At 51.4% G+C, this 20,905-nt stretch overlaps 2 protein-coding genes and 1 pseudogene across 2 annotated transcripts; 1 reads left to right on the top strand and 2 right to left on the bottom strand.

The window, feature by feature from the left end:
• Positions 1-1,058: 1,058 nt before the first annotated feature.
• Positions 1,059-6,113, bottom strand: ADPRHL2 (ADP-ribosylhydrolase like 2). The gene is made up of 6 exons (XM_010360418.2): positions 5,856-6,113; positions 3,655-3,751; positions 3,169-3,376; positions 2,900-3,084; positions 2,465-2,565; positions 1,059-1,891 (listed from the first exon to the last, which is right to left on the bottom strand). Exons 1-6 carry the CDS (start codon positions 6,064-6,066, stop codon positions 1,599-1,601), a joined length of 1,095 nt encoding a protein of 364 aa, XP_010358720.1. The 5' UTR covers positions 6,067-6,113; the 3' UTR covers positions 1,059-1,598.
• A 566-nt stretch (positions 6,114-6,679) lies between these two features.
• On the bottom strand, positions 6,680-10,643 carry TEKT2 (tektin 2). The gene is made up of 10 exons (XM_010360413.2): positions 10,598-10,643; positions 9,677-9,884; positions 9,466-9,591; positions 8,745-8,950; positions 8,108-8,251; positions 7,910-8,024; positions 7,644-7,751; positions 7,372-7,515; positions 7,146-7,225; positions 6,680-6,981 (listed from the first exon to the last, which is right to left on the bottom strand). Exons 2-10 carry the CDS (start codon positions 9,830-9,832, stop codon positions 6,768-6,770), a joined length of 1,293 nt encoding a protein of 430 aa, XP_010358715.1. The 5' UTR covers positions 9,833-9,884; positions 10,598-10,643; the 3' UTR covers positions 6,680-6,767.
• A 3,396-nt stretch (positions 10,644-14,039) lies between these two features.
• LOC104660148 lies at positions 14,040-14,819 on the top strand (annotated as a pseudogene).
• The last annotated feature ends 6,086 nt before the right edge of the window (positions 14,820-20,905 follow it).

Below are 20,905 nucleotides of genomic sequence, written 5' to 3'. Positions count from 1 at the left end.
GAATATTCCTGCAAGCGCTCAGGGGTAGTGGAGCATGACAGCTGGCTCAGTAGTCCAAGGGCCAAGTTTCAACATCTGATACAAATTATGAATGAAATCATGAATCTTTGCTCCTAAGGGCCGGGCTAGTGCCAGGCCCAGTGCCGAAGACAGGTTGGGGGAGCTGTCCTGGGCGGAAAGCACCTGCTCACAGCCTGCCACGCTCAGCCATGAAAGATCTGTCCCTGGCGCTGGGGCTCTGGGTGGCGGACCTGAAGCAATCCGTGTTTTGAAGAGTCCTCAGCCTGGCCAGAACCCCATCTTCACTAAAACAGATCTGCCCCACAGTGCTGAAACCGCAGGCCAGCGGCAGACTCTGCATGCCTGGCTAGCCACTGAGGCTGGATGCTCAGAGAATGTCCCTGGAATTTGAGGGGAGGCATCTTCTCCCTTTCAATTTTCTTTTCTTCAGAATGGATGCCAGTCCCAGATACTTGGGAGGCTAAGGTGGGAGGATCGCCTGAGCCCAGGAGTTTGAGACCAGCCTGTGCAATAGAGTGAGACCCCATCTCTAAAAACATGCTGCATGAAACTTCCTTGCAGGGAAAGGCTTTTGACTGGTCCCAAGACACAGGAGGAAGCACTCGGCACTCACCCACCCGGGGCCTGTGATGGTGCCCTCCTCACCCAAAGGCTGGTAGTCTGACGACAGAAGGGCCCTCCGGATCCTTCTACAGGGTTCCTGTTCCTGGCCCAGCTGGGCCTAGCTCCTGTTTGGGAAAGTCAGGCTCTGAGAACGGAAAAATCTGGCTTGTTCCTACCCGCTGACTCTGGCAAAGCACTCGGCCCAGCAGCCTGGGCCCCTCTGAGTGATCTCCAACAGGAAAAGCCACCAAACCATGCCTGCTGTGCCCTTCCTGGCTGAACACGCAGCCAGCTGGAGTGTCTGGCAACATAGCACCTCATGGCCATGGGGCCCCAGCTCCTACGACGGTGCAGCGCAGACAGAGTCACTAGTCTTCAGAGATCAGGCTGCCAGGGGAGAGTCCATTCAGGGCAGGAGAAACAGGAAACAGTGGTGAGATTCACCAGAAACTGTTTATTGCGACTTCCACTGGAAGCTGTTAATAAGCCGCATGGCAGCCAAGAGCCAGGTGTGACCTAGATCAGCTGGATGCAAGTGCCTGTCCCTTCATCCACACAACCTGCCGCTCGGGGGCCCTGCTAGGATGTGCTTGCTGGCAAACTGGCTAAAACCCAACAGGGAGGAATGATGTTACTGCTCATCATTTCCGCCTCCCCACATCCCATGTCCAAGACAATATAGGAAAATGCCACAAGTACCCCAAAATAAACCCACCTGGGTCCCTCCGTCCTGCTGAGGAGCTGGGAGTGCCCTACGGCTCTGCAGCAAACCAGAGACCCAGCACCAGCGAGGCAGCAGTCCCTTGCTCACTGTTCCAGTGAAATCCCCTGAAGAGACCCCAGCCCCACTGGTGTACTCAGTCAGCTCCACAATGCAGGGAGAGTGGGGAGCCCCACTCAAGGAGGCTCAGGGTTTCTGACTGGAGCTGTAGTTGGTCCCAGGGGACCTGGCAGAGCCCCAACAGCTGTGACCCTCATAAACTCTTCTGGAATACACGGTGCAGGCTTTGGGCCAGGATGTCTGTCTCCTCATAGCCTTCGCAGCTTTGCTGCCAGCTCTCTGGCACCTGATCCATCCCATAGTAGGCACCAGCAATGGCCCCAGCCATGGTGGCAATGGTGTCTGTGTCCCCACCAAGTGAGATGGAATAGATGAGAGTCCTCTGGAGGCTATTGAAGGCAGAGGGGATCTCAGGGTCCGGCTCCATGCAGCGCAGGAAGCAGTAGATGGCGGTGGGCACCGACTCAAAAGCAGCAATGCCATTCCCTGTGGGGAAGCCATGTTAGAGGGGCTCCATGCATCCCCAGGCCTCCTGCCATTTGACACAAGTCAGCACTCTTGGCTTCAAGCAGGCTGTGACTAAGATCTCAGGCTCTACAGTTAGACCACCTAGGCTCAAATCCTGGCTCCACCACATACTGGCTGTGTGACTGGGAGAGTTACCTAGGGGACCCCTAAGCTTCCTGCTCTCAGATTCAACTCCTTAAGCAGACAGGGAGTAACGTTAGTAACTCTCTGACAGGGCTGTTTTGAGGATGAAGGAAGATCGTGTCTGTGAAGCATTCTGCACATTGCCCAGTACAGATGCTAGATAAATAAAATCCACTATCAACATTTTTACGACGAGTGGCCAGCTGCCATTTCTGGGGACACTGATCCACAAGGCTGAGGGTGCTGTAGCTTCGGAGCAAGAAGCGCTGAGCTCAACCCTGCCATGACTCTGTGTCACAGCAGCCCAGGGTACAGTGTGACAGCAGGCAAGACTCCATGCTCCCCTGAGCCCAAGACCGACCCTGAAGGATGACAGAGGCAGAGACAGTCCCAGGCAGGCCCACTCACCTAGCTCAGACACCACTTCCTCCCTGGTCACCGATGCCTGGTCTAGAAGCTCTCCAATCTTCTTCAGGCGGCTGGAGTACGGATGCTCCTCCATGCCCAACCTGTGGGTTGGGGAAGAGATTCCAGGGAGGTCAAAGCAGGCAGGGTGGCGGTGCGGGCAGGGGAGAGGGCTGCATGTGAGAACGAGCAGGGATGTGGTCAGGGTGCCAGCCAGGCACAGGTGCCCTGACAAGAGGTGGGAGAGGGCTGGGGGTGAGCAGGTCGTTTTGTTCTCTGGGACCCTGAGAGCCTTGAAACATAGACAAGATGAAGGGGCTTCTGCCCATGCCTCCCTAGGGTCTGCAATTAAGGAAGGAAGGTTTCAGTTTATGGCAATGCCAGAGGCCCCCTGGATCACCCACACCCCACACCACACACCTCCAGCCCCATACTCACTCCCTGGCATCCAAGACAGACTGGGCATCACCCTCCAGCTCCTCCATGTGGCCCAGGAGTTGCTTGAGAAAGTGCTTGCTGGAAGACTCGCCCTGCAAGGCCAGGTGCACAGCCAGGGCCTGCAGGATGGCGCCATTGTAACCCAGGGAGGAGGCGTGTGTCAGCTGGGCCGAGAGCCGGGCAAACTAGAGAGGAGGAGACCTGCTGTCACAGAAGCCCTGCTGCAGAAGAGGAAGGGGACAGCCCAGAAGCCAGCCCGCCCTGAATACCTTCTGCACATCCTGGACACTGCTATAGGCCAGGGAGATACCAGCTACCCGCATGGCACCTCCATTGCCATAGGAGCCTTTCCCGTTAAACTGGGCCCGGGCAGGCTCAAAGACATCACGACATTTGGGGTTCAGGAGCTTCTTGAAGACAGTGACTACTCCAGCACCATAGCCCCTGTCAGGGTCTTTCTTGTACTCCTGAGCAAATCTAGGGAACAGAGAGGGAGACACAATTGGGATTTACAAGATGCCTCTAAGGGTTGGGAGAGAAGAAATTGAGGCTGGTTTGCAAAAAGAGAAAGCCTTGGGGGCCTAAGGAGCCTGCACCAGCAGTGCTGCTGTTTTAGCTTGGGAAGCTGTGCCAGCCAGACACAGGCTCCTGTGGAGGGTGGGGGGCGCAGGCATGCACAGATGTCATTCCTCTGGTCAAGGGGTGCAATAACTTTGCCCACCTGGTTTGCCTCAGTCCAGGACCATCCCCCTCACCTGTGAGCCATGTCCACCTCGTCAAAGGCCTCCTTGGCTAGCAGGGACTGCACCAGGGCCCTGGCCATGGCTGTGTCATCTGTGTAGTACAAGGCTTCTGTGGGGAGAGGAGGGAGGATGAGAGCCTCCTGCTCAGCTTTTTAAGATTTATTTATTTGGAGACAGAGTCTCACTCTGTTGCCCAGACTGGAGTGCACCGGTGCAATCATGGTTCACTGCAGTCTTGAACTCCTGGGCTCAAGCTATGCTCCTGCCTCAGCCTCTCAAGTAGCTGGAACTATAGGCATGCATCATCACAGCCAGCTACTTTTATTTTTTGTAGATACAGGGTCTCATTCTGTTGTCCAGACTGGTCTTGAATTCCTGGGCTCAAGCAATCCTCCTGCCTTGGCCTCCCAAACAGCTGGGATTATAGGCATGAGCCATTGTGCCTGGCCCTGCTCACCCTTTATTTTAGTTTATATTATTTTATTATTTTTTTGATACAGGGTCTCACTCTGTTGCCTAGGCTGCAGTGCAGTGGTACGACCATGGCTCACTCCAGTCTCGACCTCCCAGGCTCAAGGAGCCTGTTGCCCCAGCCTCCTGAGTAACTGGGACTACAGGTGCACACCACCACGCTTGGCTTTTTTTTTTTTTTTTTGTAGAGACAGTTTCATCCTGTTGCCAGGCTGGTCTCAAACTCTTGGGCTCAAGTGGCCTCTGCCAAAGCGCTGGGATTACAGTTGTGGCTACGGCGCCCAGCCTCTACTCATGTTTTAGAGTTACCACATCTAAAATGACCTTAAGTCAGTTTCTCACTCCCATTCACTTTCCTGGGCCTGGGAAACCTTAGGATCTCAGCACTGGGATTTTCAGCAATTCTTTATTCCAAGTCAGTCACCATGTCCTGCTGCTTTCTATTTTATGTATTTATTTATTATCAGCCTACGTCATGCTTTGATCTGCTGATTTCTGAAGGAAAACTTCCATCCCCTTGTGGCTGCCATCCTTGCAGCTCCAGTCTTTTTGTTTTTGTTTTTCTTTTTTATAGACAGGATCTTGCCATGTTGCTCGGGCTAGTCTCGAACTCCTGGGCTTAAGCAAAGATCCTTCCACCTTAGTCTCTGGAGTAGCTGCATTACAGGTTGTGTGCCACCACGCCCAGATTGAAAATGATAGTTTCTGGATCCAGATCCCCCCTACTTCACTTCTCTGTAGCACACCACCAGTGACCCGTGTCTTCATCTTGAAATTCTTTCCCTAGGTTTCGTTGATAGGCACTCCTGCTCCTCCTCCTATCAAACTGTTTCCTTCCCTAACCCCCTTCCCTCCCTCTCTCCCTTAATTACCGGTGTTCTCCAGGGTTCTGACTATGGCCCTTTCTTCTCACTATGCTACCTGCTCTCCAGGAAGATTCACCTTCTTTGCTTGACCTCACACCTGCTACCTGAGCCGGGATCTGAGCGCACAACGGAAGTTAGTTTTACAGGCGAGACAGCACATGCAAACTCCTGGCCTGGGGGAAAGCATGGTGTGAGGAACCGAAGAGCAGAAAGCAAGGCCAAGGTTGGTGGAAGACCAAACTGCAGACGTGTGGGAGAGCTGGACCACGTCGGACACGTTAAGGAATGTAGCTCTGAACTAAGGGTAACGGGAAATCACAGCAGGGTTTTAGGCGGGGGAGGACGCGATTATAGTAAGGCTTCCAAAGCACACCCTGCGGGGTGGAGAACGGGCTGGTGGTGTACTGACTCTAGAGAATCGGGAAAAACAGGTCAAGTCGGCAAGGGTGGACAGACAGTCCCTGGCTTAGGATGGTTCAACTTAAGTTTTTTTCGGCTTTCCGATAACGCTGATACGCATTCAATAGGCTCCTCGACGTCCGATGGGGCTTGCGTCCAGATAAAACAGTCGTCTAAGCTGAAAGCGCACTTTCCACTTCAGGTATTGTCAACTTACGATGGGTTTATCCACACTCTGCACGGTTGAGGCCCCGGTGCTGCCACGCCCCGAGCACAGGATGTTCGGGCCGAGACCTCTAAGTCCGGAGATCGCGCTAGCACTCGCTGAGCCCAAGCTGTCTGCGGGTCATCGGGCTCCGGCCCCGGTGCCCTCGACAGCCTCATCCCCATGCACCCCCGACCCGTCGGCCCCGGAGGCTCCGCGACCCTTCGGTCTCCCACTCGCACGGCCTCTGACGTGCGCCCGGCCCCGCCCACCTGTCCGCTCACTCCCGGGCGTGCCGGGGTCCGGCTCCAGGCTCTGGACATGACGCAGGACTGACGTCAGCTCGACGGTGTCGTGGGCCTCGTAGAAGGAGCCCACGCAGTCCCCGAGCAGCGCACCAGCCAGGCAGCCTCGGAAGCGTGAGAGGGAGCGGGCCGCGCCAGCCCCTCCACCGCCAGCTACTGCCATCGCCGCCGCCGCCATCCGCGCACAGGCCGCTCGCCACTTCCGGTGCCACCCTCGCAGCTTCCCTGCTCGGGTCCCGCAGCACTCCCCGGGGCCTAGAGTCACCGCTCCGACGTCCGGCCCACAGCGCCGCCCAGCGGCGCGGAGTCGCGGCGCCGCGCAGCTCCCACCAGCCTGTGCTTTGAGTCCCCGTTCTTCCCGCTCCTCACCACTGGGCTAACTGGATGGGAAAGCCGCTGTGGGGTCCCTGGGGGATGGGCACTGAGCCGGACCACTGGATCACTTCAGGCCACTGCCTTCCGCTGGCGAGCACCCCTAACTCCGCACCCCCAGCCGGCCCTCTCCACCGAGGCCGGGACCACCCCCAAGCCCTCCCACCAGGCCCTTGCCCGCTGTGGGCCTCCCTTAAGCATCAAGAGGGTGGACCAGGGGCCAGCTGGGGCACAGCCAGGTAGAGGCCGCGCTGCTGGAGCCCAGGAGTGCTGGCCCAGCCCAGAGAGGGGTTCCTTGAGGGGAGGGGAAAGATTGGATTTGGTACATGGAGTGGGGGGGAATGGTGTTCCCCGTCTGGAGAGTGTCCAAGAACCCGTTCCCTGCTGGCTACATAGAGTGGGACAGAGAACAGCCGGCCTGAGATCCTCTGCATTTATTCCATTCATTCTCTCCTCCCCCCTTCCATTGCCCACCCAACCCTGCCCTCCTCCTGTAGTCCTCCAAGGCTAGGCCAGCTCCAGGTGGCAGCTTTTGAGTGGACTCAGGGTGCTATCTGTGGTACGTGTGAAGGTGTCCACCTCAGGCACGAACTTCTCAGCAGGCACGGTCAGCTTGCGCCGAGTGTCCATGCACTTGGTGTCCAGCAGCATGGAGTTGGCCTTGCAGGCAATGTCAGCCTGCAGCCGGGCCAGGTGCTTGTACAGGGCGTCCAGTGCGTCCCTAGGGAAGGGCATTGACAACCCCCAGCCCCCATGAGGCTGGGAGGCCTGGGCTGAGTGCACAGCCTTTAGTCAGGAAGACAGCCCCAGGGAGCCAGCAGGCAGCAAGAGGCCCCACTGCTGGGCATCGTCTCACTGCTCCTCCCACCCACTCCCCAGACCTACTGTGCTTGTGCCAGCTTCTGCTTCAGGGCAGCGATGGTTGCCTCAAGCTGGTGAACCTCGTCAGTGAGGCCATACTGTGCCTGGAGGCAGAGGGGTTGGGAGTTCCAAGTCAGCCACACTGTCCTTTACCTGAGTGCTGCCCCGTGACAGCAGTGCCCTTGCTCCATCAGGAATATGAGAAAACCTTGGCCAGGGGTCCCGTGCCCCGACTGGGACACCCTCTCACCTGGTCCCGGCAGAGTTCCACATTGGGCCGGTAGGTTCTGGCATCTAGCCGGGTATGGGACAGCTTCAGGCTCAGGAACTTTGTGCGCAGATCCTCCTCCAGATGCCGGATGTCCTCCTGCAGCTCAGCGATCTCCTCCAAGGTCTGCAGGGGACAGAGTGACTGGTTTCCACCTGCTAGACTCACCATACACACCTGATCCAGTGCCTCCTGGCGGGGACATGCGGGTCCTCATCCCACAGCAGGAAGTCCATGCCCTGGGAGAGGCTCACATTCTTCTCTTGCCACTTGAGCTCACTGTACACTTTCTCCATCTCCCGCAGCCGCTTCCTGAAGGCAAATTCCGTTGCAACTCTCTGGGCTTCAAGCTCGTTGTTGGTCTGAAGGAGAAAACACAGGGCAAGGGAAGGGTCTACACTCACGGCTGCCTGAGGATATTACTCAAGCGAGGGGCAGGGGGCCACGTGCACAGCAGGGAACAGAAGATAAGGGCTGAGCGCACACTGGGGCCATCCATTAGCTGTGGGTGGCTCGTCACCTCAGCAATAGTTAGAGCAATGGCCTCCCTCAGCTCCGTGGCTGCCTTCATCTCAGCCTCCCCTCGGTCCTTGTTGAACTGACTGAAGTCATCCCACTGCTGGAGTGTGGTGGAGCTGCAGGTGGCAGGGAAAATGGAGGTCATGAGGGTGTGGCCTGGGAGGGGAGGAGAAGAGACTGGCTGAAACACTCTTCTTACCCATCAGGGACACGTGTGGGGTCGACCTTCAGCGAGATATTTGGGGATCTGAGGTTGAGAGAGAGACAGCCTCTGTCGATCTCCAGTGTCTCCATTTTGCCCCGATGGTCGGAGTTGAGCTGCTGTCGGACTTCCTGCAGGAGGCTGGGGAAAGTGCAGACTCCATCAGGACCATCCCCCAAGGCCCAGAGGCAGGCCTCACCGTATGAAGGGAACACTGCGGGAAGAGGAGGCTGGGGTGACCCTTCCCAGCAGAAGACAATGGAGCTGCAACTGTGGAGACCAAGAGCAGCACAGCTGGATGAAATCCGTGGAGCACACGGATGTAGCTGTGCTCACAAAGGCTCATACGCACACGCAGGAGCTACTCAGAGGTGGTGGCAAATGGGTGTCACCTCTCATGCTTCCAATCAGTGGTACTGGCTGTCCAGGGCAGCGTGGTGAGAAGTATTCTGAGCCCATGTCCAGGCAGTGGGAAAAGTGCTACAATTGATGAGTGGTTTCTGTCACAGGCACCAGAGGGCCAAAATGTAGCACGAGAGCCAGTTGCTCCTCATCCACAATACCTGTGTTCCACATTGAAGGCACACAGCCTCCAGGAGCTTGTGAACATACGGACGACCTGCCTCTCCCTTACCACAGCTGCTCGAAGGCCTGGCTGACCTTCTGTTGCAAGGCCTTTTTGGTGGCCTCGATGACCTCCACCTCTTTATGCAGCTCATCCTCCACAGGGTCCTTTACCACATCAATGTCTCGCCGGCTTTCCCGCAGGGTCAGGCACTCAATGGCCACATCCAGAGGTAGGTTCTTGGCCTGCAGGTTTTGCTCTGCTGAGTCCTTCATCTAGAAAAGAGGGTGCGGCCAGGCATGGTGGTTCACGTCTGTAATCCCAGCACTTTGGGAGGCCGAGTCCGGTGGATCACTTGAGGTCAGGAGTTCGAGAACAGCCTGGCCAAAATGGTGAAACCCCGTTTCTACTAAAAATACAAAAATTAGCTGGGAATGATGTCGCACGCCTGTAGTCACAGCTACTTTACTCAGGAGGCTGAGGCAGGAGAATCGCTTGAGCCCAGGAGGCGGAGGTTGCAGTGAGCTGCGATCGCACCACTGCACTCCAGCCTGGGCAACAGATCCAGATGCCGTCTCAAAGAAAAAAAGAAAAGAAAAAGAAAAGAAGGGGCGGGGGGCTGGTGGAGCCATCCACGAGGAAGTAGCACTTGTCCCCACTTTAGCAGCGAGCCAGTGACTCGGATGGACTTGCCACTCATGACCCCCCATCAAGGACTTCTCAACCCAGCCGTGGGGAAGGAGGGGAGGTTTTGGCAGCAGCCCCCAGGCACCCAGTCCTGGCTTCCTGCCTGTGTCAGGGCGTCGATCTCGGCATCTAAATCTGTCAGACACTTGTCCAGCATCTCCTTCCACCGGTTGACAGTATCAATCCTCTCCACCAGTCGAGTCCTGTTGTCATGTTCATCCCAAATGGTCTGAGAGAGACAGGGCCAGATAAATAGGGTGTCAAGGGGTTGGGGGCTATCCTTTTGCCCATCCAGCTGAGCTCCCGACCCCAACCTGGTTGTTGGTCTCATTACGGAGCACCCGGGCCTCCTGGCGGATCTGATGGGAAGCATCTCGCTGCAGCTGGGCATTGGTGGATAGCAGGTAGCTGTTAGTGTGCCAGTCGGGCAGCTGGAAGCGCTGACTTGGCTTGACGCTCAGCGTGGCCATGGCACAGAAACCAGAAGGGTCAGAAACCCCTAGGCCTGTTCACAGACACCACCTGCAGAGGCAAAACACGGCTAAGGGAGACTTTTCAGGAGACATCTCCTGGATCACACGCCCCCTAGGCAGGACTTGTTCCTGTCCATTTTGCTCTGAGCCCCGTCCTGCTGGAAGCCTGCTTGGAGACAGCCCTTGCTTTACTCAACTTTGTGTGAGGCTTTAAATAAGTTTCCCTCCCTCCTGTCCCAGGGGGGACACAAACCCCTGGACCTTGCAGGTCCTGGAGCAGGTAAAAAGGAATAATAATGGAGTTCCGGAAGCCTCGAAGTGTGTGTGAAATGCCAAATGCCTGGGGGGTAGGAGGATGTCAGAAAAAAATAGCCCTTAATGCAGTTTCCACACCTGCCACCAGCCAACCATGCCTTGTTGAGCTTCCTTTCCTTTCTTCCCCAGGCTGCGGACCAGGCGCCGGGGGGATCTAAGGGCAAGGAGCCCTGTTCTCTCTCCAGGGACGCGTGCCCGTTGGCACTGGGGAGCTAGGGGGCGGCCCCCTCCCCGTCTGGTAGCCGCCACGCCCTCCTGCCCCTTCGCCCTCGCCTACTGTTGGAGGGGGAGCCGGGACGGGGAGGGCCCCGTGGGAGGGACTGGGGTCAGGCCGGTTCCCCGCCGAACCGCTTTCTTCCCCTCCGCAGGATGATCGCCTTTGGTTTAGATCAGTACCCCGGTCCGGCGGGGAGGAAGGGGGCGCCCCCGCTCTCCTAGCTCCCTTACCTACTTTCCTGCTTCGCTCTCCGCGCCCCCCGCTCTGAGCTCTAGTGTTTGGCACCCCCGGTTGCTAGGCAACCACCCCTCCCCCGCGGCCTACCTGGCCTGGGTGCTTCGCTTGGCAACCGCGGCGGCGTAGGGCGGCGTCCCTGGAGGCCTTTAGGGTAGGCGAGGGGCGGCCGGCCAAGCCTGAGAGGTGGGGGGCATCAGCGCAGCGCTTTCACTTGATTTACAAATTAAATGAGCATTTGTTGTTTTCTCAGACAGGGTCTCGCTGGGTCGCCCAGGCTGGAGTGCTGTGGCTCAATCTCGGCTCACTGCAACCTGGACCTCCCAGGCTGAAGCGATTCTCCCACTTCGGCCTCCCGACTTAGCTGGGACCACAGGCGCATGCCACCACACCCGGCTAAATTTTTAAAAAAATTTTAGTAGAGACGGGGTTTCACCATGTTGCCCAAGCTAATCTCAAACTCCTGGCCTCAGGCGATCCACCCATCACGGCTCCCAAAGGGCTAGGATTACAAATGTGAGCCACTGCCCGGGCCTAAACATTTTTATTTTGATAAAAGTATGCATAGACATGATAGAAAATATGAAACTGGGCGCAGTGGCTCACGCTTGTAATCCCAGCTACTCCAGAGGCCCAGGCGGGAGGATTGCTTGAGGTTAGGAGTTTGAGGTCAGCCTCAGAAACAGTGGTTGCCACCAAACGAACAGCACATAGAAAAAGTAGGCTGGGCGCAGCAACTCAGGCCTGCAATCCCAGCATTTTGGGAGGCCGAGACCAGGTGGATTGCTTGAGTCCAGGAGTTGGAGACCAGCCCGGGCAACATGGCAAAATCCTGTCTCTACAAAAGATACAAAATTTGGCCAGGCACACTGGTTCATGCCTGTAAACCCACTACTTTGGGAGACAGGCAGGTGGATCACCTGAGGTCAGGAGTTCGAGACCAGGCTGGCCAATGTAGTAAAACCCTGTTTCTACTAAAAATACAAAAATTAGCTGGGCGTGGTGGCAGGTGCCTGTAATCCCAGCTACTTGGGAGGCTGAGGCAGGAGAATCGCTTGAACCCAGGAGGCAGAGGTTACAGTGAGCCGAGATTGTGCCATTGCACTGCAGCCTGTGTGACAAGAGTGGAAAAAAAAAATTACAAAAATTAGCCAAGAGGCCGGGCGCGGTGGCTCAAGCCTGTAATCCCAGCACTTTGGGAGCCCGAGACGGGCGGATCACGAGGTCAGGAGATGGAGACTATCCTGGCTAATATGGTGAAACCCCGTCTCTACTAAAAAATACAAAAAACTAGCTGGGCGAGGTGGCGGGCGCCTGTAGTCCCAGCTACTCAGGAGGCTGAGGCAGGAGAATGGCGTGAACCCGGGAGGCGGAGCTTGCAATGAGCTGAGATCCGGCCACTGCACTCCAGCCTGGGCGACAGAGTGAGACTCCATCTCAAAAAAAAAAAAAAAAAAAAAAAAAAATTAGCCAAGTATGGTGGTGTGTACCTGTAATCTCAGCTACTAGGGAGGCTGAGGCAGGAGAATCGCTTGAGCCTGGAGGCAGAGGTTGCAGTGAGCCGAGATCGTGCAACTGCATTCCAGCCTGGGTGACAGAGTGAGACTACGTCTCAAAAATAAATTAATTAAAATTAAAATCAGGTACACTCCCCAGCAGGCCCCCTCCAGCAATGGACGTATAGTTAATGTTGTTTACAACAGTTCTTCTATTCTGTCCTGCCCAACAACTTTGCCCATCTTGAAGGTCATACAAGGCATGATCAAGGGAGAATAATCATGTTTGGAGAGGGCACAACCCTGAGAGAGGTAACTGGGGTATGAGAAGCAATGCTCTGGTGGCACACGCCTATAATCCCAGCTACTCGGGAGGCTGAGGCAGGAGAATTACTTGACCCTGGGAGACAGAGGTTGAAGTGAGCTGAGATCGCGCCCCTGCACTCCAGCCTCGGAACAGAACGAGACTCTGTCTCAAAAAAACAAAACAAAACTCAAAAAACCAGAGAAGTAATGCTCAATATTCAACCATTTCTTTAAAAAAAGAGAGAAGGGAAAAAAAATGTGTGTCTTATGTCTAGTACTGTTCTAGGGGTTGGAAAAATATTAACATTTAATCTTCACAACTAATAGGTGAGGTGGGCCTTGTCCCCACTTTCTTAGGTAACAAAAGAGACACACTGCTAAAAAGCAGGGAGGGAAATCCAGGTGTTCTGGCTCCACCCAGAGGACACTCTACTGTGCTCCACACTGCCTCTCGTGGGGTGGTGTGCAGGCCTGGTCCTGTTCTGAGGGCTTTGCTGAACCAGATCCTATGAGGTGGGCACTGTTACCACCTTCACTTTACAGGCAGGGAGACTGAGGCACAGGCCAGTGAGGACGTGCCCAGGTCACATCACTAACAAGTGGTACAGCCTGGATTGAAACCCAGGCAGATGGGCCCAGGGGCCAAGCTCAGGTTTAATGGATGAGAGAAAGAAGTCCCAGAAGGGTCCATCGGTTGTCAAACGTCACTGGGGGGATGGGAAGAACAGTAGAGAACCAAGGGCTTGGTAGGCAGTTGAGGGATGAGGTTAGCTTTTGAGCAGTTTGAATGTGTTCGCAGTGGATCCAGCTGCTGCCTGGCAGGCATTCAGGTTGTTTTTTTTGTTTTGTTTTGACAGAGTCTTGCTCTGTTGCCCAGGCTGGAGTGCAGTGGCACGATCTTGGCTCACTGCAACCTCCCCTTCCTGGGTTCAAGTGATTCTCCTGCTTCAGCCTCCTGAGTAGCTGGGACTACAGGCATGCGCCAACACACTTGGCTAATTTTTATATTTTTAGTAGAGACGGGGTTTCACCATGTTGGCCAGGCTGGTCTCAAACTCATGGAACTCAGGTGATCTGCCTGGCTTGGCCTCCCAAAGTACTGGGATTACAGGCGTGAGCTACCATGCCCGGCCTGATTTGTTAATTGCAAGTCATTCAGCAGGACTGAAGCCAGAACACTATTTCCCTAACTCCTTTCATTACAGAGTATTTTTTTCCACAGATTATTTTGTAAACTCTAATATATGACTTGTAAACTGGACATGAACAAGAATTTGTGATATAGCCTCTTTACCAGGATTGAAGAAGACAGAAAAAAAAAAATCTTTGACAGATTAATTGCAGGAAGAAATGATCACATTTTGGCTTACATATTTTGCAACAGCGGTATAACACAAAGAAGTAAGCAAATATGGCAGAAGTGTGGCGCCTTTGGTGTCTACTTTTGACCATAGTGGTGGCCCTGGTATTCGTGGCTCCCGGGACTCCTACACATCCTGCCCGATGGAAGAAGGTGTTGGCCAAAAGGGTCAGCCAGCTGATGGATGGGACCAAGAAAGACAGAGTGATAAGAATGAGTGACACCATGTTCTATCATTTTGTATTAGATGCACCAAAAAACTATTCTGTTATTGTGATGCTTACTGCTCTCCACGAGTTCAATTCATGTGTCATGTGCAAAGGTGCTGCGGAAGAATTTCAGATCTTGGCAAATTCCTATCAAGGCCCTGGTGCATTCACCACAAAGGTATTTTTTGCAATGGTGGATTATGATGAAAGCCCTGAGGTCTTTGAAGCGCTCCAGGTAACGTCAGTTCCGAGTTTCTTCCATTTTTCTGCCCAGTGGAAATTTACAACAGATGACATTTATAATTTGAGAGGAAGGGATATCGTTGCTGACCAAATGGCTGAATGGGTAGCAGAGAGAACACATGTCAGCGTCAGAATCAGACAGCCTACAAATTATCATGGTCTCCTCAAGCTGGGGCTACTTTTGGCTCTCACTGGTGGACTTGGGTATTTCTTGAAATGGAATAGGAAATCTATTTCTTGCAGAATCTTGTGCGAAGTTTTAACTCTGTGCTTTGTGATTGTGATGACGTCTGGTCAAATGTGGACTTATATAAGAGGAGAACCATATGTACAAAGGGACCCTCGCACAGGACATAAGCATTATATCAGCAAATTTAGTCAGGCTCAGTTTGCAGCAGAAACGTTCATTATTTCCCTGTTTAATATGTGTGTTACCCTGGGAATGGTGCTGTTAGATAAGGCTGCCACCTCTACGATGAACATCATAAAGAGAAAGATGATGTGTCTGGCTGGTATGTGTCTTGTTGCCATATTCTTCAGTTGGCTGCTTTCCCTCTTTAGATTTAAAGTACCTGACTATCCATACAGGTTTCTCTGGGATTAAAAAGGATCCTACAGACATAGACAATGAAGCAAGAAATTTGAAAAAAAAAATGTGAAGCAGAAAAATGCAAACTCATAACTTTTTAAAGTGATTGAGGTTTCACCAAAAGAGACCATAAGTGCCTTAAGTGCTTTCAAAATCTGTGAAGTATTATAGTTTGTGTCTTCTCTGTTCTTAATTTTTCTCCCCCAGTGTTATAGATTACATCAAGTTGAATTATTAAAATCTTTAGAGAGTACAACTTTCATCGAATCAGAACAATGTTTTACAATGTTTAAAAGTACTTCAGTTAATATTAATACTTGGTTAGCTGATTTTATTCTAATACGAAAAATAATCTTTTTTCTTTTTTTTTTTTTTGAGACAGAGTCTTGCTCTGTTGCCCATGCTAGAGTGCAGTGGCGCGATCTTGGCTCACTGCAAGCTCTGCCTCCCGGGTTCACGCCATTCTCCTGCCTCAGCCTCCCAAGCAGCTGGGACTACAGGTGCCTACCAATGCGCCTGGATAATTTTTTTTTTTTTTTTTGAGACGGAGTCTTGCTCTGTCGCCCAGGCTGGAGTGCAGTGGCCGGATCTCAGCTCATTGCAAGCTCCGCCTCCTGGGTTTACGCCATTCTCCTGCCTCAGCCTCCCGAGTAGCTGGGACTACAGGCGCCCGCCACCTCACCCGGCTAGTTTTTTTGTATTTTTTAGTAGAAACGGGGTTTCACCATATTAGCCAGGATGGTCTCGATCTTCTGACCTCGTGATCCGCCCGCCTCGGCCTCCCAAAGTGTTGGGATTACAGGCGTGAACCACCGCGCCCAGCCAAAAAATAATCTTTTTTCTTTTTCTTTTGAGGCAAGGTCTCCCTCTGTTGCTCAGACTGGAGATCAGTGACACAATCTCAGTTCATTGCAACCTCCGCCTCCTGGGTTCAAGTGATTCTTCTGCCTCAGCCTCTGGAGTAGCTGGGATTACAGGCGTGTGCCACCACGCCCGGCTACTTTTATGTATTTTTAGTAAGGACGGGGTTTTGCCATGTTGGCCCGGCTGGTGCTGAACTCCTGACCTCAAGTGATCCGCCTGCCTCAGCCTCCCAAAGTGCTGGGATTATAGGCGTGAGCCACCGCACCTGGCCCTTTAACTATGCTTCCTGATAGTTGTAGAAATTACAAACCAGTTAAACACCAGATTACAATTTATCTTTGATTATTAATTACCTTTTATCTGGAAAGATTTCAGATATCTTTCCTTGTTTTTCTTTCATGGGGCCAATCTCTAACAAAATAGTATTTCCTATTTCTGTGTTGACTTTGTTGACTTGAGGTTGTTTTCCATTTACTTTAAATCTAAGAGAAAAATAGGTATAAAGACAGTTGAGAAGATAAATAATAATTTCATTCACCCATTCTATTTAGAAGCCTGCTAAAATATCAAGTCATTTCCAAGATGCAGAAACACAAAACTGAATACCCTAATAGTATTTTTGTAATTTTAGTAAAATCGGTTCCATTTCAGCCTTTCTTCCCTCTTAGTGGAAAAACGAGGTACAAATTTAAAGACGTTTCCCCCTTTTATCCTCCTTCTGTAATATGTTGATAAAGTCCTAAACATCTTACTAACATGCTTGGCAAATAACAGCAAAGATTTAAGTGGAGGATTTTTTTTCTTGTTCGTTTATTGAGATAGAGTCTTGCTCTGTGGCCCAGGCTGGAGTGCAGTGGTGTGATCTCGGCTCACTGCAACCCCTGCCTTTGCCTTCAAGTGATTGATGCCTCAGCCTCCCGAGTAGCTGGGATTACAGGCACCTGCCACCGCGCGCAGCTAATTTTTGTATTTTTAGTAGAAACGAGGTTTTACTACATTGACTATGCTGGTCTCGAACTCCTGATCTCAGGTGATCCACCCACCTTGGCCTCCCATAGTGCTGCGATTACAGGCGTGAGCCATCGTGCTGGCCTGTTGTTATTTATTTATTTATTTTGAGACGAAGTTTCGCTGTTGTTGCCCAGGCTGGAGTGCAGTGGTGCGACCTCAGCTCATTGCAACCTCTGCCTCCTGGGTTCAAGTGATTCTCCTGCCTCAGTCTCCAGAGTAGCTGGGATTACAGGCGACCGCCACCATGCCCAGCTAATTTTTGTATGTTTAGTAGAGATGGGGTTTCACCATGTTGACCAGGCTGGTCTTGAACTTCTGACCTCAGATGATCCACCTGCCTCGGCCTCCCAAAGTGTTGGGATTACAGGTGTGAGCTACTGTGCCCGGCCCCGGCCTGTTGTTATTTTTAAGACAGAGTCTCACTGTGTCGTTGCCCAGACTGCAGTGCAGTGGTGTCATCTTGGCTCACTGCAACCTCTGCCTCCAGGGCTCAAATAATTCTCCTGCTTCAGCCTCCCTGGTAGCTGAGGTTACAGGTGTGCACCACCATGCCCAGCTAATTTTTTTGTATTTTTAGTAGAGATAGGTTTCACCATGTTGGCCAGGCTGGTCTCGAACTCCTGGCCTCAAGTGATCTGCCCACCTTGGCCTCCCAAAGTGCTGGGATTATGAGCTGGGCATGAGGCACGAGGTTTGTTATTAAATCAAACTCCACCCTTCTCTCTGGAAATCGCCATTTTAGAAATGTGAGAACTGTGATTGTGAAAATGTTTTTCAAACAACAACAATATAATGTCACATTAGAAGGATTCTGTCTTAAATTGGGACTGGCTTGGCTATTTACAGTCAACTAACCCTCTTTCAAGGTCTGGTAGAATATTTGAAGGTTTTATGTGAGTGTTTGCCAAGGGAGTTGAGTTTAATGGCCCAGAATAAATTATGATTAATATTTTTAGCAGGAGGTGACGGAAGAGTTGACCTCTCTCACAAACATTTTTTATTGTTCATTACTCAAGAGGAAACTGCTTGCCTTTGACCTTTTTTCCAGCTTGCTTTTCTGCTGGTCCTGTACTTGTCTCAGGCCAAAGAAATTCGTGTTGAGATTGTCAAGGTTGAGATTTGGGTGAGGCTAACTAGTTTTGCATAGCATACTTGTCAGAGAAATAACGGCCTACTTCAACTACACAGCTGCAGACGATTTGCCCTGGAGGTTAAAACAATGATTCCTACCACCCCGATCTGCCCTTCATATCTTCAAAACCCACTCTTTTTCCATAAGAAAGAAAAGTCTCCAGGGTAAACTAAATGGCAAGTAACTTTGCTGCATTCAGTAAAGTGATATACTTTTGTGCAGATTTTCAAATTAATATCTAAAGAATCTTAGACAACAGTAATAATTTTATGGTCTAGATAGCACCTATGAATATGTAGTTTTCAATATTATTCAAAGGAATACCACAGATGGCAAACTTTCTTAGTCTAAAATCTTTATACAAGCACAAATATAAATAGGAAAAAATTAAGATTAAGCTTACAAAACAAAATATAAAAAATAAAAATATAAAAAGATGGTTAATTTTTTTTTAACAGAGTCTCACTCTGTCTCCCGCCTCGGCCTCCCATGTGCTGGGATTACAGATGTGAGCCACAATGCCTGGCCAGTTAATCTTAATTTTACATCTGTATAAAATACATGTGAAAGCCATCTGAGTGATGGTGCTGACTGAAATCCTGTTTGGTGCAGCATCAGACCATTCCTATGTTCTGTTTTATTGTTTTTGTTTTGGAAGACAATATGCAAATTCTGTTTAGCAACATAGTTACAGTAAAGGAAGAGTAATATTATACATTTAATAGTTTCAAGTGCTTTTGTTTTGTTTTTGTTTTTGACACTGGGTCTCACTCTGTCACCCAGGTTTAAGTGTAGTGGCATGACCATGGCTCACAGCAGCCTCCATGTCCTGAGCTCAAGTGATCCTCCCACCTCAGTCTCCCATGTAGCTGGGACTACAGGAGCATGTCACCATGCCTGGCTAATTTTTGTAGTTTTTGTAGAGACAGGGTTTCACCATGTTGCCTGGGGTGGTCTTCAACTCCTGGGCTCAACAATCCACCCACCTTCGACTCCCAAAGTGCTGGGATTACAGGCATGAGCCACCATGCCCAGCCTCGGGTACTTTTGAATTGGCCTATTTTTAAAATCATTTAGCAAAGCCTATTAAAATTTTGTTTCGGTTGAGAACCGAACATATTGGACTTTACGATACTAAGCCACTAAGGTATCTGTTTTGTTTATAATTATAAATTTTGAACCCCAGCGTTATTCATAAGGAAAAAACATTTTTTTTGAGATTGGGTCTCGCTCTGTCACCAGGCTGGAGTGTAGTGGCGCAATCTCAACTCACCGCAACTAACCTCTGCCTCCCAAGCTCAAGTGATCCTTCCACCTCAGCCTCTCGAGTAGCTGGGATTATAGGTTTACTACCATGCCTAGCTAATTTTTTGTATTTTTTGTAGAGATGGGATTTCACCATGTTGCCCAGGCCAGTCTCAAACTCCTGAGTTCAAGCAATCCATCTGCCTTGACCTCCCAAAGTGCTGGGATTACAGGTGTGAGCCACTGTACCCAGCCCAAGAAAGATATTTTAATAGGGAAAAGTACAAAAAAAAAGTACTACTCTATAAAGGCATTGTAGCTGGGCACGGTGGCTGATGCCTGTAATCCCAGCACTTTGGGAGGCCGAGGCAAACGGAGCACTTGAGGTCAGGAGTTCAAGATCAGTCTAGCCAACATGGCAAAACCCCATCTCTACTAAAAATACAAAAATTAGCTGGGCGTAGTGGCACACGCCTGTAGTCCCAGCTACTCGGGAGGTTGGGGCATGAGAATTGCTTGAATCCAGGAGGTGGAGATTGCAGTGAGCCAAGATCATGCCATTGCACTCCAGCCTGGACGACAGAGCAAATCCCTGTCTCAAAAAAAAAAAAAGAAAAAAGGCATCATAAAGATCTTCATAGACTGTAGAAACTGTGGAAGCAACAGAAATGACAGGAAAACAGTCATCTTTCTTCCATAGATAAAACTAAAGATTTCAGTTCCCTTCATAACATTCAGTCAAATATTGTGAAAACGTACACATCCTTTCCTGGCATTGACTAATCAACCTAATTAATTTCCTGAAAACATCACCAAGGTATGCAAGTATCAGCAGCTGAGATAAATCTGTCAAATAATCAGACAACTGAAACATGAAAACTACATTCAGATGTATGCCCCTCACTGGCCAGGCGTGGTAGCTCACGCCTGTAATCCCAGCACTTTGGAAGCCAAGGTAGGTGGATCACCTGAGGTCAGGAGCTCGAGACCAGCCTGGCCAACAGGGTGAAACCGCATCTCTACTAAAAATACAAAAAATTAGCTGGCGTGGTGGCGGGAGTCTGTAATCCAGCTACTCTGTAGGCTGAGGCAGGAGAGTTGCTTGAACCTAGGAGACGGAGGTTGCAGTGAGCAGAAATGGTGCCACTGCACTCCAGCCTGGGCGACAGAGCGAGACTCCGTCTCAAAACAACAACACTTAGCATTTTACCTTAGACTGCCACCTAATTTCTTTTTTTTTTTTTTTTTGTTTTTTTTGTTTTTTTTGTTTTTTTTGTTTTTTTTTTGAGACGGAGTCTCGCTCTGTTGCCCAGGCTGGAGTGCAGTGGCCGGATCTCAGCTCACTGCAAGCTCCGCCTCCCGGTTTCACGCCATTCTCCTGCCTCAGCCTCCCGAGTAGCTGGGACTACAGGCGCCCGCCACCTCGCCCGGCTAGTTTTTTGTATTTTTTTAGTAGAGACGGGGTTTCACGGTGTTAGCCAGGATGGTCTCGATCTCCTGACCTTGTGATCCGCCCGTCTCGGCCTCCCAAAGTGCTGGGATTACAGGCTTGAGCCACCGCGCCCGGCCTAGACTGCCACCTAATTTCTGATGCTTAAGTGTGGTGGTCTTGCTCTGAATAAAGTCTCAAGCAGTTGAGCTCTAATGTAACTGGCGATTTGTTCGGTTCTAGCATATCTTACTATTTTTTGTTTTGGAGACAGGGTCTTGCTCTTTTGTCCAGGCTGGAGTACAGTGGTATGATCGCAACTCACTGTAGCTTCGAACTCTTGGCCTCAAGCAAGCCTCCTGCCTCAGCTTCCCAAATAGCTGGGATTACAGGGGCATGCCGCCACACTTGGTTCTTATT

This window comes from Rhinopithecus roxellana, chromosome 12, assembly GCF_007565055.1.
Source record: "Rhinopithecus roxellana isolate Shanxi Qingling chromosome 12, ASM756505v1, whole genome shotgun sequence".
Lineage (NCBI taxonomy): Eukaryota > Metazoa > Chordata > Mammalia > Primates > Cercopithecidae > Rhinopithecus > Rhinopithecus roxellana.
This window is presented reverse-complemented; position numbering and strand designations above follow the sequence as displayed.